The sequence below is a fragment of the Chrysochloris asiatica genome, unplaced genomic scaffold, assembly GCF_000296735.1.
Source record: "Chrysochloris asiatica unplaced genomic scaffold, ChrAsi1.0 scaffold00687, whole genome shotgun sequence".
In the NCBI taxonomy this organism is placed as follows: Eukaryota; Metazoa; Chordata; class Mammalia; order Afrosoricida; family Chrysochloridae; genus Chrysochloris; species Chrysochloris asiatica.
Genome location: NW_006409205.1, coordinates 118,876 through 133,271, shown reverse-complemented (window position 1 = coordinate 133,271; position 14,396 = coordinate 118,876). Strand labels below are relative to the sequence as shown.

General features: G+C 55.3%; 1 protein-coding gene across 1 annotated transcript; it reads right to left on the bottom strand.

The window, feature by feature from the left end:
* Window positions 1–9,257: 9,257 nt before the first annotated feature.
* On the bottom strand, window positions 9,258–12,167 carry LOC102831100. Its single transcript, XM_006877940.1, has 3 exons — window positions 9,754–12,167; window positions 9,526–9,679; window positions 9,258–9,425 (listed from the first exon to the last, which is right to left on the bottom strand). The coding sequence occupies exons 1-3, from the start codon at window positions 12,165–12,167 to the stop codon at window positions 9,258–9,260; spliced, it is 2,736 nt and encodes a 911-aa protein (XP_006878002.1).
* Window positions 12,168–14,396: the final 2,229 nt, after the last annotated feature.

The window sequence follows — 14,396 nt, the reverse complement described above, 5'->3', positions numbered from 1 at the left end:
TAGCACAGATGAACACTGATTTACTCTGTTAATGGCAGTAGGAAACCACGTGTCCCTCATAGCAGGTTTACGAGTATGGCTGTGGTTACCTGACCACGGACTATATGCCCTTCCGGATTTCATGTCCCAAAGGCTTTGAAAGCTACAGACAACTCTCAGCTCGGAAAACGATGCTAAAAAGGTTGGGGCCTTGGTCACCAAATCTTTCACAAATGACTTTCACCTTGTACGTCCTGTCCAATGCCTGCCTGGTTGGGTTTCGAGCTTGAAGAGTCTGAACATCACTTTGGACATGTGACTATGACGCAGACTTCAGGGTTGCAAGGCAAAGTGTCTGACTCTGGGGGTCTCAGCTGAAGCCCTGGTACCTGCATTTTCATATGGATCACCAAGCAGGAGAATGGCCCAGTCCGCCCAGTCTTGCGCCAGCCAGAGCCTCTGGGCCTCCACACCAGAATGGTGTAGACATCCCACCCCATTTCCGACAGGTTGATACCAGGACCTGCCTCCTGACTTTTTGCACAAGTGCAGGTGGCCCAAAGGCTAGAAAAGATCCCCTCTGGCTCCACCCTGGTCCTGCAGCCCCAGCCTCCCCATATTCGCGGAGCTCTAGGGCCACCGCTGGAAGCATGGGTCCAGTCAGTGTGCTCCCAGGAGGCGGGGCCAGGACGGGACCAGTCCCTTTGGGAAATTCCCAGGGCTTTTTCCTACAGCTGTGGCTGTAGGTGGCAGTAGGTGAGGCGTGGGCATTGGGAACTGTGCCCTCCTCCCAGGGGTGCCCCTACTGGAGACACATGGAACGACAATCCCTGCAGGGATCAAAAGGACAAAGACAGGGCTGAGAAAGCATCTTCCTGACCTCACTTCTTCCTAGCTCTATCCCGAGAGTACATTTCGTGATCCCAATCACACAGATGAAGAAACCGAGGCCCCCAGAAGGATGAGGAGTGGTGTTTATTGCGATGAAATGGGTAGACCCAAACCATGAGTCATGTGACTCTGGGGATTCTGGAGAGGACCCCGTTTGACCTCAGGGACCACAGGCAAGAAAACTCCCCAGAGTGATACAATGACGAGGTCAATGGCAGCAGCGGCTCACCAAGGGCTGCATCCGGGCCCCACCTTTGTACTGTAGATGCAGCATCTGGATCCCATGAGCTTCAAAGTAGAACTGAGTTTGATAAGGTTTCCTTAAGGAAACAGATTGCCACCTGATTAAACCAAAGCCAAGTCCACAGCTGTGAGGCTGACCTCAACTCATAATGACCCTGCAGGACAGAGTAGAACTGCCCCCACAAGGTTTCCAAATAGTCTGTGAAGCTGACCACCACATCTTTCTTTCGAAAAGCAGCTGGTGGGTTGGAGCTGCTGACCTTTCAATTATCATCCCAACACTAAATCCATGACAACTGATTAGCTGTGTTAATTGCACAAGCAAAGTCCTCTGGGCCTCATATTATTACATTGTTAAGTACCATGGAGTCGGTTCCGACTCATAGCGACCCTGTGACCCTGCACAGGGTTTCCGAGGCTGTAAATCTTTACCGGAGCAGAAAGCCTTATCTTTCTCCCGTGGAATGGCTGGTATTTTCCAACTGCCGACCTTGAGGTTAGCAGCCAGATTTGTAAGCACTACATGCGCACAGGAGTGGAAGAAGCAAAGTTTATGGGAGCCCAAATCCTGCCTGGCAGAGAGTCTCAGGGAAGACCACCCATTGCAAACTGTACTTTTCATTGACCAGAGGGTGATTTTCTGTTCTGTTCCCCAGAGTGCTTAGTCCTTCCAAATTGCTTGCTAACTGCTCTTGGCCCTAATTGCAGCACTTCCCTTAGCAACAGCTGGAGTCGGTGACCTACCTCTTTCCCCGCTGCAGACCACCCTTGTGTATTTTTCAACAGAATGTTCTCCCATAATGCTGCCTGTTTGGAAAGGCCCCATGCTTTTGACATTCCCAGGATGCTGCCTCTGAGTCCGCGCCACTCCTCCCCCATCCTCTCCTCCTGGTTGGGCCTTTAAGACAAAGCTGAAAGTGTCTACTCTAGGGAGGCCCAGGAGTTCCCCAACTCTCAGAGCCCTCAGTAGGTCACTGTGCTCCTTAACTGCTACTGCTGTCAGGCTGCTAAGGTCTCCCTTCACCCTCCTACCCTCTGCGTGCTTGGGTGCCTGCCCCAGTGAGCAACCACCCCAGATGTCAGTGAACAGGTGACGCACCACACCGAATGTCCCCACCTAGCACCCATTTCCTGGAGGGAGGGAGGTTTCAAAGCCAGGGATCTTTGATTTGTAACAAATACAGGCATCAGACACCCCACCCCACTCCACCCGCAGGAAGGATGCAGCCTTGCCACCCCCACTCTTAGCAGATTTGTCAACAGAGTGTAGGTGCTTCATCACTAGGTCTGCAGGTCGCCAGCCTCCAGTAAACCCGCCCTGGGGGTGCCCAGAGACCTGCGGGGAGCGAGCTCGACAGTGCCCAGGACCACCCCAGGTTTCAGGTGAGACGTCTGCACTTTCCTTCACCCTGCTCACAGTCTTGCCCCATCTAGGACATCCTGGGAGCCATTGGGGCCACTCTTCCCTCTGTCCTTAGGAGCCATAGTGGCACATTGGATTCAAAATTGAGTTGCTAACGCAAAGATTGGCAGTTCGAACCCACCGGCCACTGCTCGTGAGAAATATGAGGTGTTGTCTACGTGGGGAGAAGAGAGGTACTGGCCTTCAGGCCCTTTCAGGGGTCCCTGCTGCCTCCCCTGCCTCCTTCAAGTGTGGTGCCCTCCCCCTTACCAATGTCTGTTGCTCCTCCCTCAGCATGCAGCCAAGCAAGACCCCCCAACCCTGACACTGGACACCCCCTCTCTCTCCACCACGCAGTCCCCCTGTGAGTTCACAGCTAGGAGTTCAGGAACTCATCCCCACTGGCTCCAGGGCAAGGTTGTCGCCCCAGGGGCAGCTCCGGGCCTCACTCCCAGCAGCTTGCAGCCAGCAGCACTATCAGATCCCACAAAGCAGCCTTGAACCCACTAGCAAGCATTCTTGATTCCTCTCCACAAGCCCTGATGTTGCTCTTAGTTGCCATTTGGTGACCATTTTGTTACTATGCAGTTGCTGTCCTAGCTATCTCATATAAGTGAAAGCATTCAGTACTGTTCTTTGGGGGATGGCTTCTTTCACACAACTTCCTATTTTCAAGGCTCATCATGTTGCAACATGTATCAGAATTTCATTTCTCTCTATGGCTGAATAATAAACCATTGTCTGTGTGTAGAGCCCTGGTGGGGTTAAGTTTGGAGCTGCTAACTAAAAAGGTCAGTGATTCGAACTCACCTGCCACTCCTTGGAGGTTGTTCTGACCCCTTTGCCTATTGGGAATAGTGCTGCACTGAGCATTGACGTATCTCTTTGTATCCCTGCTCTCAATTTCAAGTATGCCCCTAGGAATGGAATTCCATGTTTAACAGAACTGTTTTTCCACAGTGCCTGAACATGCCCACCATTAATGCGGCAGTGCTCCAATGTCTCCACATCCTCACCAACACTTGTTACTTTCTGTTTTTCTGACAACAGTCATCCTAGTGGGTGTGACGTGGTGCCTCGTGTGAGATTTTTTTCATTTCATGAATTACTAAGGATGCTGCATATCTTTAATCTGTCATCCACTTATAGTTCACGTCATTTCTGATCATGTGGAATTTATATCTGTCATTTTGCTACTCATTTTATGGCCTCTGCTTTTGTTGATTGTGGTGTTCCTCCATTAGAGTCTTCTGTGTTGATTAAATCTTCTCTCAAACCAAACTCACTACTTCCCAGTTAATTCCAACTCATATAGACTCTGCATGGAGTTTCCAAGGCTGAAAATCTTTATGGAAGCTGAAAGAAGCAGCATCTTTTTCCCGCTCCTTTTGGTGGATGATTTTCAGTTCCTTGTCATTTTTCTTCTATTTGTTGAGGTGTTTTTTTGTTTGTTTGTTTGTTTTTTCCTTAATGGTTGCCCTGGGGATTATAACTGACAGTTTCTCCCTTTCCTCTTCCAGGTTCCCACCCTGGCCTGGTCACTGCTCCCCAAAAGTCCCCCAGTTGACAACTGCAGCCAAACCAGACACTTGGAAAGGGTGAGAAAGGCTCACCTGCCTGGAGGGCCACGGGGTGGAGAGGATGCAAGCAAGGACAAGGGAGACCTGGGCGCACTTGGGGGTAGAGAGAACCCTCCTACAGGGCCCAGCTGGCTTCTCTGTGGGCCTTGAAGAGGCCCTAAGCCACAGCTTGGCAGTTCAGGTGAGTCTTGGGCCCAACGGCAGAAGAGGAACTATGACTCTCGGGATGATGGTGGGGTGAAAGGGCAGCCAGGCCCAGGTCAGCGTAGGGGTCAGTGTGGGGAAGTGTTCTCTGAGCTAGGGCACCAAAGGGAGTCAGATCAGGTCACCACAAAGCTCCTAGATCTCATGGGAAACCCCTCCCTGCACCGCTCTGAATGGTGCTGATGGAGCCCCTGCTAGGAGGCCCTGGCCCAGTCCAGCGACGACATGACCTTTACAGGGGGCTATTGCTCGACAAGGTTGAGGGCCCCACAGAGCAGGTACTGTGCTTGGCACTGAGTCAAGGAACACCCCGTGCAGCCCGAGGGAACAGCTGCCTGTGTGGGCCCAGCTGGTGGAGGCTGCCGCCCAGGCTGGGAGGCAGAGGCCGGGAGCAGCCAGCGAGAGGCCATGGCCTGCCTGGGGCACCCCCAGCCTTGATCCGTATCCAGCTTGGTCCAGGCCTCCCCCACAAGGCCTGGGCCCCGCCCTGGGACTATCTGGCAGGCTCTGGGGTAAGGTGGCCCCAGGCCTCTGCTGGACAAGCTCAGCCCTCAGCCCTGCAAAGGCTCCCTGCCCCCACTTGCCCTGGGCACCATCCGGCTACAGACCCTGTGAGCCAGCCCCTCCCATCACCCCGCCTGGGGCAGGCACATGGAGTTCTCATTGAGCCGGACACTACCCACTGTCATCACCCCAGGTCTCCTTTGAGTCAGCACTGCCTATCCTGGTTGAGGGCAGCTCCGTCCTGGACAGTGGGCCCTGAGGGCAGGGTGCCCAAGCCCAGCCTGAGAGCTCAGGAGCCCCCATGGCGTCCCTCTCAGGACCCTTCTGTGGGCACCTGGGGATGGGGGACGAGGTGTGGCAACCCCCAAGGGCAGAACTGGGCAGGGAACAAGAACCTGAGGAGTAGCGTAAGGTGGCAGAAGGCCCCACAGCACCCCTAGATCACCCGGACGCCCCTGTTTTTCTTGCGGGAGAAAAGGGCTTGGTTTCAAGTTTCTTCTTCCGCAACTTCAGCGCCTCAGCACGTGCACATGGCGGGGGATGGGGGAACCCTGTCCAAAAGGGGAATCAGTTTAGCCAGCAGCTACCAAGGCCATGTCCTTCGGCTAGGCTTCCGGGCTGTCATCATTGACAACAACGTGCTGCGGGTCCTCAGACTGAGTCTCCGGGGCTGTCAAACCTAACCACATACTGCGGATCCTTCCGCAGAGCCCCGCCCTGAGTGGTATAAATACTGAAAATGCTGCGCTCCTAACTGAAAGGGTGGAGATAGAGTCCCCCCAGGGGTGCCTCGGAATAAAGGCCTGGTTATCCACTTCCTAAAAAAAGAGTCAGCATTGAAAGCCTTATGAAACACAGCTCTCTCTGGCACTCATGGTATTACCTGACTGGGATGGATTTATGGAGGGTCCTTAGCTAGTATAGGGACCCCGGGGCTGGTGCAAACGGTGAACACCTACCTCAGCTGTAACCAAAAGGTTGGTGGTTTAAGTCTACTCAGAAGTGCCTCGGAAGAAAGGCCTGGTGATCTACTTCTGAAAAGTCAACCATCAAAAACCCTGTGAACCCGGGTGGAGACCTGGTTGGCCAGCAGTGTGGCAAGATCTGGGGACTCCTGGGCCCAGAGTCAGTGACAAAGCCACAGAGGACCAGAGTGGAGAGTGAAGCATCCAGCTGATGAGAAGAGAGGGGATATGCATAAGAACACCCACACTTGTAGATAATACCCACTTGACCTGGCTTCAATGACTAGATGATCAGAGCTCAACCAGAAGAAAGAAGAGGGAGAAAAAAAGTATTCTGATACAATTTGATGAACTTGACCTACGCCTATGGATGCAGTAGCTCAAAAGAGGGAACAAATATTTAGAGCGAGGATCATTCCCACCCTTTCAATACACAGAGTAGACAGGTATGGGCATCTTGGACATTGGCTACCCAAAATGGGGAGGGGGGGAGGCTGTAAAGGCAAGAAATGACTGACTTACAATCTTTCAATAGGGAACCTAGATCCAGAGGGCGTGAAGGAAGGTAAAATCTCCACTGAGTAGTATCAAATCTGTCTAGGCGGGGCTGGTGAAAGGAGATGTGGATAGGTCTCGTGTGATACAACAGTGAATAATTGTTATCAGGACTGATTGTGAGGGTTGGAAATGTAAAGGTAGACGTTTTGTAGCAAAAGGAGGGGAGTGATTGACTTTGCAGTCTGGGATCAGAGGTCCCTGGGACCATCAAGGGAGAAGAGCGGAGAGTGGGACCCTACCCAGAGAAGCAGTGACGCCAGAGACAGAGGCAGAGAAGATGACATGGAGAGATGGAGCAGCTGAGAACTGTAGACCCAGAGAGGGAGAGGGGCTGTGTGCTGACGACCGGGGGCAGGCTTGCAGGGTATATACCCTTTGGTTGGTTAATGATGCATGGAGGGGATTGTAACCATGGCAATGAAACGATTTACGATAGGATGAGTGTAAAGCTAATGTTATCCCATGTAAACTATCACATAATTCACAATAAAACATTTAAAAAAAAAACAAACCCTGTGGAGCAGGAGCACAGTTCTGGTCCTCTACTAGTGAGGTCACCCTGAGTTACAATCTATTCAAAGACAACTAGTTTGTTTTGCTTTGTGTTACTGGTGAGTCCTTCCACTGTGTTTCCAGAGTCTGGACTGGAGGCCCTAGACCTCCGTTGACTAGCCATGTGACTGCAGGCAAGTCCTTCCTGCACACAGCGTCTTCACCTGGAGAAGAGGGGTCGTAACTACTGACCCCAGCTGCCTCCCTGGGCTCAAACACATGGCTCCTGTTCTGTAAGCAGGGAGTCAGCTGCTCCCTGTCTCCAGCATCTCACTGCAAGCCACAGACCTCATAGCAGAAGACAGAACTGATTCCTCATAGATGGTGGCACTGCCCCCTCCCCAGGATGCTCCTGCGTCCTAGCTGTGTGACATGTGCCTGGGAGATGTGGGGAGCAGGCTCACTGTTCTAGGCTCCAAAGGCTCTTGCATCTTGGGGATGGATGGGTGATGGGCCACGGGGCCCTGCTGTTCCTTGTTGGGTCAGGTGTAGGGGGCAGGAAGCACAGAGTAGACAGCACAGAGTGTGGTGATCCAGCCACACTGAGACCAGGTATGTGCGTGCCTTGTGTTGTAGAACAGGGCCACAGGTCCTGAGGGATGCTTGATGGTGACATGGGCAGCCCTCCTGGAGACTTATCTTTCCCTTCCGTTGCCTGCACATGAAAACCATTTTCTTGGTGGTTGGGACAGCTCTGCCCTCTTTGCGATGGGGGCCATGGATCAAAGTGAGGTTCAGGGGACAGAGGGAACAATGGGGTAGTGGTTTTCTGCATGTAAAACAAGAGCCACAAGTTTAAATCCAGATGGGCAGCTGGGGCCAGAAGCAGCATCACTGGAATGCTGGCAACAGGAGAGTTGGAGGAGACGTAAACAGAGAGTCCAGGGTCTGGCGGAAGATGGGCCGCAAATGACTGGGGCTTTGGGTAGAGTGTGGCCTGAAAGTTTCTGGAAGACCACAATCAAGGTGAACCTTTCCAAGGCTCCTATGCTTTGAGGACTAAAGTGTGACTGACCCAAGCCATGGTATTTTTAATTTGTCTCATATGCATGTGATAGCTGGACAATTAACAAGACATGAGGAGAATTGATGCTTTGGCAAAAGTTCCGTGGACTTCCAGAAGAACAAACAAGTCTGTTCTAGTTTGTCTCTCATACCTTGGGCATGCTCTCAGGAGGGACCAGTCCCTCAAAAGGAGTAGCATGCTTGGTAAAGCAGAGGATCTATGAAAACTAGATGGACACAGTAGTTGCAACAATTGGCTCACACAGAGCAACTCTGAGGATGGCTCAGGACCAGGTAGGGTTTCCTTCTGCAGTGCACGGGCGTTTTATGAGAGTGCCTAATGACGAGACTCCTGTAGCTCAGTAACACATGCTCACCCCCTTCCAAGCACCGGGGGACCAGGGTCTGAGGTGGGGCCCTGACTCCAGGGCACTAGCAGCCCAACTGCCCAGGCTGTGACTCTTCTCTGTCCACCTGCCACCAACAATTGCCACATACAAGTAGTCTAGGAGGTTGTATGGGGAGCAGATGAAAGTGTCCCAGCCTTGACCCTTTGTGTCAGGCTCAACAGTGCGGCCCCCACCACACACATGCACGCACCCCCATCTCTGCGTCCTGCCTCGCGAAGGACCTGGTGCACAACCATAGCCTGAGGGCTGCCTCAGGTCCGAGAGTGGAGACCACTGCTGGACTGTCTTACATCCATCACCACACCCCCCAGAAGTGCCCCTTCACTGGGTACCCAGGGCTTAGCAGGCTGTGAGGAAGGAGTCCGGCCTCTGCAGCGGAGACAGTCCTCATCCTGGGCCCCAAGGACTCTCAGAGCTTAGGACGGTGCTTCAGAGCTGACTGGGAGCTGGGAGGGGTTGGGGGGGCAGGGCACTCTGGGTAGGACTTGGGGCACATGGCAGATCCCCCTTCTTTCCCACCAGAGAGGAGGAAGTCCAGCAGCTGGACACAGGCCACTGCTGCCAGTAGGCAGGCACTCATACCACCACCCCCACCCCCACACACAGACACACACCCATGAACCACAGCAGAGAGGAGACTCAGCAGAAACACTCAATGAGATTTATTGAAGAGAAACATGAACATGAACTGGAACTGTTGAAGGGAAATGAATCCGAACAGAAAGGGGGCTGCAACCACCCCCAGGGGTCCCTAACCAGGAGCCTCTGCCACCCTCACAGCGGGCCCTCCCTCTGCCCCAGGGCCCGCCTCCCAGGGGACAACAGATTCTGGAAACATCGGTTGGCTTCCGGGGACCTCAGCACAGTCCAGCCCCAGCCCCTGGAGCGAGCCCCTGCCCCGTGGGCCTAGGGAACAGCCACAGAAGAACACTGGAAAACACGCCGCTGGGCACTCGGCACCAAGTCAAGGAAACGGAGTCACCAACAGCAGCAGGGGTGGAGTTTCAAGCACAGTCCCTTCGTGGACCCCCTCAGCCCTCCAGGTCCATCCTTCTTCCTTCAGGCGGTAGGTAGCGCTCGGGGTGAGGGTGGTCACTCCCGTGTCCGCCGTCTTCCGGGGCTGGGCTGGGGTCTCCGGGGAGGAACGGCTCCCATGAGAAGGCACACCTCCACAGCAAGAAGCAACAGTTGGCTGCAGTCTACTTGGGACAAGCGGACGTCGAGGCCCCCACCCAGTGGACGACGACGACGAAGAGGGAAGGGGCATGGAGGCCGTGTCTCCAGGTGGCCCTGGTCTGGGTGCTCCTGGGCAAGCAGGCGTGGGGCTGGGGCTTCGTGGTGGCACTGCGTGGTGGGGCCGCGATGGGATGGGGCCCCTCAGAAGGGCTGAGAGGGAGGGGGCGGGCCCGGAGGGGGCTGGCAGGCCCTTCCCCGGGCCCCGATGCGGCCCTGGGGCCTACTGGTCTGAGGTGGACTCGAAGGACTCGGGCAGGCTCAGCTCGCCTGCCTCGCCCTCGTTCTCAGACTCCTCCAGGATGGGCTGGAGCCGCTCCTCGTCGTCGTCGTTGTGGGGCTCCGCGGCCTCCTCCGCCTCCATGGCTTCCGGTTCTCCTGCCTGGGCGAGGCCCTCGGGCCCACAGCCTGAGCCTCCCGGGCCGGACCCAGGAGCGCTGCCCACCTGGGCTAGAGCGGGAACACTTTCTGCTTTGTGAGTGGCAGGGGCGGCCTTTGCAGTGGGTTCAGTGGCATCTCCAGTGTCCTGAAGAGCCTCATTGGCCTCTTCATTGTTTAGGGCAGCTTTGGCAGCATCTTCATTGGCAGAAGCGGTCTGGGCTACGTATTCATTGGTCAGAGTGGTGAAGGTGGCATTTTCACTTCCTGGGGCCTCCTCAACAGCCTCTTCCTTGGCGAGGTCAACCTGGTCAGCACAGTCACCGCCGGGGGCAGTTCCTGCACTATCCTCACTGACTGGGTTGAGTTGGTTGACATCTTCATTGGCTGATGCCACCTCAGCAGCTTCTCCACCACTTAAGGCAGTTTCTGTGGCAAATTCATTGGCTGGGTCAGACTGGGCAGCACTTTCACCATTTATGGTCTCCTCAGCAGGATCTTCATAGGCTGGGGCAGCCTGGGCAGCATTTTCATTGATTGGGGTGACCTGCATGGTAGCCTGGGCTCCACAGGTCCCTTCCTCTGCCAGGGACTGTTCCCTCCTGGCCTGGGCAGCTTCCCATGCCTCAGTCTCCCTAACCATCCGCAGCAGCCCCACGAAGCCAGGAGGCTGCCCCACCATGCGCATCTGCCTCAGCTTGTTGTATAGCATTAGACTGGGGCGGGCCCGCATCAGCACCTGCCGTGCACGCACCTGGTCTGCAATGGCCGGGTGCACCGCCCCCTTCTCCATGGCCATCTGCAGCAGGCCTTCCTGGCGCATCACGTAGGCAAAAAGGCTCTCCCCGGGCTGTTGGGTGCAGGTGAGAAACTTGAGTCGTGCTGTCATGCGTGTGTCCTGGGTCCCAAACACCTGCACTATGGCAACAAGGCAGTCCTGTGTGGGGAGGTTGGGGTCTTCTGCGAGCAGCCCGCACAGAAGATTCAGGGCGGGGCCACTCAAGCACTCCACCAGCCTCCTCCTCTTCTCCCTCTCTGACACATGGCGCCACAGGTACATCATGTCGTAGGCGTGGTCCAGCCAGCCCTCAAAGGGCTCTTCCCCAGGGACAGGCTCTTCCCGCCCGGAAAAGGGTCTCAGTTCCTGGTAGGCCAGACTCTGCACCATGGGTTGCAGGGCGTTCCTCCATTGCTGCACCCAGACATCGGCCTCATCTTCATCTCGTGCCTCACCTAAGGCTGCTGCTACACCTAACACTCCGGCTATACGTTCATATCTTGCCTCACCTGCTGTTCCTACCCCACTTGCAGCTCCTGCCTCACCTGCAGCTTCGGCCTCACCTGCAGCTCCTGCCTCACCTGCAGCTCCTGCCTCACCTGCAGCACCTGTCTCTCCTGCAGCTTCTACCACATCCTCAACTCCTGCCTCACCTGGGGCTCCTGTGTCACCCGAAGCCCCTGCCACAGTCTTAACTCCTGTTTCACCTGGGAATCCTCCCTCACCTGGGGCTCCTGTCTCACCTGCTGCTCCTTCTTCATCTTTACCTTCTGTCCCATTCTCAGCACCTGCCTCATCTGCAGCACCTGCCTCATCTGCAGATCCGGCATCACCTTTGGCTCCGACCTCACCTTTACCTTCTGCCACATTCTCATCTCTTCTCTCACCTGCAGCTTCTGTGTCAACTGTGGCTTCAGTCTCACCTGGGGCTCCTGACTCCCCTACAGCTTCTACCACATTCTCAAGTTCTACATCACCTAGAGCTCCTGCCTCAATTGGGCCTCCTGCCTCACTTGCAGCTCCTACCTCACGTGGGCCTCCTGCTTCACCTGGGGCTCTTACCTCACCTACAGTTTCTGGCCCATCCTCAGCTCCTGCCTCATCTTCAGCTCCTGCCTCACCTGTCCTGTTGGTCACTTCTTGCCCCTGGGGCTGTTCAGGCAAAGTGGGTCTCCCCTGCAATTCAGCATCAGGGACTTGGGGCAGGTAGATCACCCTCCAGGGTCCCCCTTTGCCTGGAATCTGTCTGGGGATGAGGCTGCGGTTTAAGTAGTCAGCAAATTCAATCAAGGCGACTCTGGTCCCCAGCTCCTTCCTGAAGACTTTGCCCAGCACTCGGTACCTGCCCAGGGACCACAGGGCGGCCCGCACTGCCTCCTGGAACTCATCCTCCTCACAGTCCTCTGGGATGCCCAGGAGCAGCAGGGATCGCTGCGCGTTCACACCCATCCACCTGCACCAGTCCCGCAGCATCGCCAGCGCCATGGCCGTGGACTTGGGGGGACAACGAGATGGGAGGAACGTCGCAGTCTCCGCAGTCTGTTGAGCCAGAGAAGAAAGGGACATTGGTGCTACGCATCGCACTACACCGCCCACCCCGCCTGGATGCACTAAGGCTCCCCACCACCACCACCATTGCTGCAGCCTGTGGCCCCGCCCCCTCCCAAAACCGCAGCCCGCCATCCCCCCTCCCTCACAGGAGTCAGGAGCCCTGGGCTGCACCCGCCACCATCGCTGCAGGGAAACCTCCATTTGCCCGTACTGAGCCCCCAACAAGACCACAGCAGTTTGAGTCCTTCCCCTTCCCCCATCGCCAGCAACCCAGCAGGGGAGTCGTCCCCCCCCCCCCCCCCGACATACAATCCCCACACACAGCGCAGATCACTGCCCCCCTCATTGCAACCAGGAGCCTCCCTCAGACCCTGAAACCCGCTCTGACGCCTGCCCTGCAGGCTGGAGTCTGGGTGCCGCACCCCTCCCCTCAAGACCCGAGACTATGCCCCCTCCCCTCTCAACACCAACCTCCCTTCTCCCTGCAGCCAAGAGCCCCTCACTGCACTCCCCGTAGCGCCAGACCACAAGCCCCCTCGCTCCCCTGCACCCAATGTAGACCCGGCTGACCCTTGGCTCCATCATCCTGGGCTCCACCAGAGAAAAGCGTCGCTCACCTCCTGCGACTTTGCCTGCGCCCCTAAGACCCAGAGGAAATGCCTCCTCGGGCTCAGCGTCCCCTCAATCAAGCAGAAGGAAGATCGCGCATATGCCACGTGAGCCTGGGCTCCGGAAACACAGGTTCACCAGGCCGGTGGGTTTCCCAGAAGCCCCGCAGAGGAGGGAGACAGACCTCGAGTCTTGGTGCAGGGCGAATGGCTGCGGCAGGAGAGCACGTGAGGAGGCGTCAGTGTTGTCATGGCACCGGGACCTGCGTGGTAAGGCTTGCCAGAGCAAGGCTGGCTGCTCCAGAAGCAACAGGCACACCCACCCATTGGCCAACAGGGTGGCCTGGCACCAAAGGGGGGCGAGGGGAGGCTTAGGGGGGTACGTGGTGGGGAGGAGGAAAGTACCTTGTAGCCAGTTGAGGGGTGTGGCTACGAAAGCTATGCCTCAGGGGGTAGAACTCCCCCCCACCAGCCCCCCTCCCAAATCCAGCCTGCAGCCTGTGCAAGGGCTGGCTGCTCCCACCCAGGAATCTCATCACAGCTTCTTCCTCCCCAGAACCGGCCCTCAGCCCCTATGAGGCTGCTGCACTGGAAAGTGTGCCAGCTTTGAGTCCCTTCAAGGCAGGCTCACCTGTAAGCTAGGCTGTGGTTGTTAAGTGCAGTCAAGTCGGTTCCAACTCCGTGGTGACCCTATCTAGGGTTTCGGAGGCTTCATATCTTTGCGGGAGCAGAGAACCTCATCTTACAACCGCCAACCTTGGAGCTCACAGTCCAGTGCTTATCATATGGAATCGTCCTGCTTTGGGCACTGAACGTCTCTGCCCCTAGGCTGTAAATGGGCCGTGAGAATACATTGCTTTTTATGTAATGCTGAATTGGTTTTGCTAATCATGAGAATATTTGCAAGTCTAATCACGGAGTCCTGGGGTGGTGCGGTGGGTTAATGAGCCAGACTGTAAAGCCGTTTTACTGCAAGGTCGGTGGTTCAAGCTCACCAGCTGCTCCTTAGAAACCCTATACAGGGTTGCTATGGGTCAGAACCAACTCAATGGCACTTAACAACAACAGCCATGAAGAGTATTTTTCGGTGATTTTCTGTTTTATATAATTTCTCGGTCAGATTTTAATGCCAGTCTTATTCTGATCTCATAAAAGGAATTGGGAATTATTTCCTCCTCCTGGGTTTTCTGAAGTAAGTTTGATTGCTGTTAAGACGGTTCGGCCTCATAGCGACGCTGTACAGGGTTCCCAAGGAGGGGTTGGTGAGTGTGAACCACCGACCTTGTGGCTCAAACTGACCTTGCGGTCCAGTGCTTTATTCCCCAGCGCCAGGGCAAGACTCCAACTTACTAACAACAATCATGAGGGATATGTTTCTCCGATTTGTTTTTAACATAATTTCTTTGTCAAATTTGAATGCCAGCTTTATCCTGAGCTCATAAACGGAATTGGGAATTGTTTCCTCCTCCTGGGTTTTCTGAAGTGTTTGAGTAAGATCGATGATTTTTCGTCCTTAAATATCTGCTAGAATTCACGGATGAAATCTTCGGAGCCT

Bases quoted from the DNA above. Each gene is read 5' to 3' on its own strand.
- LOC102831100 (XM_006877940.1), bottom strand. From the start codon at position 12,167: ATGGCGCTGGCGATGCTGCGGGACTGGTGCAGGTGGATGGGTGTGAAC. The intron at 9,680-9,753 runs GTAGGCCCCAGG...CCTCCCTCTCAG, and splicing joins TTCGAGTCCACCTCAGACCA to CCCTTCTGAGGGGCCCCATC. The intron at 9,426-9,525 runs GTGGGGGCCTCG...TCCTCCCCGGAG, and splicing joins TCGTCGTCGTCGTCCACTGG to ACCCCAGCCCAGCCCCGGAA.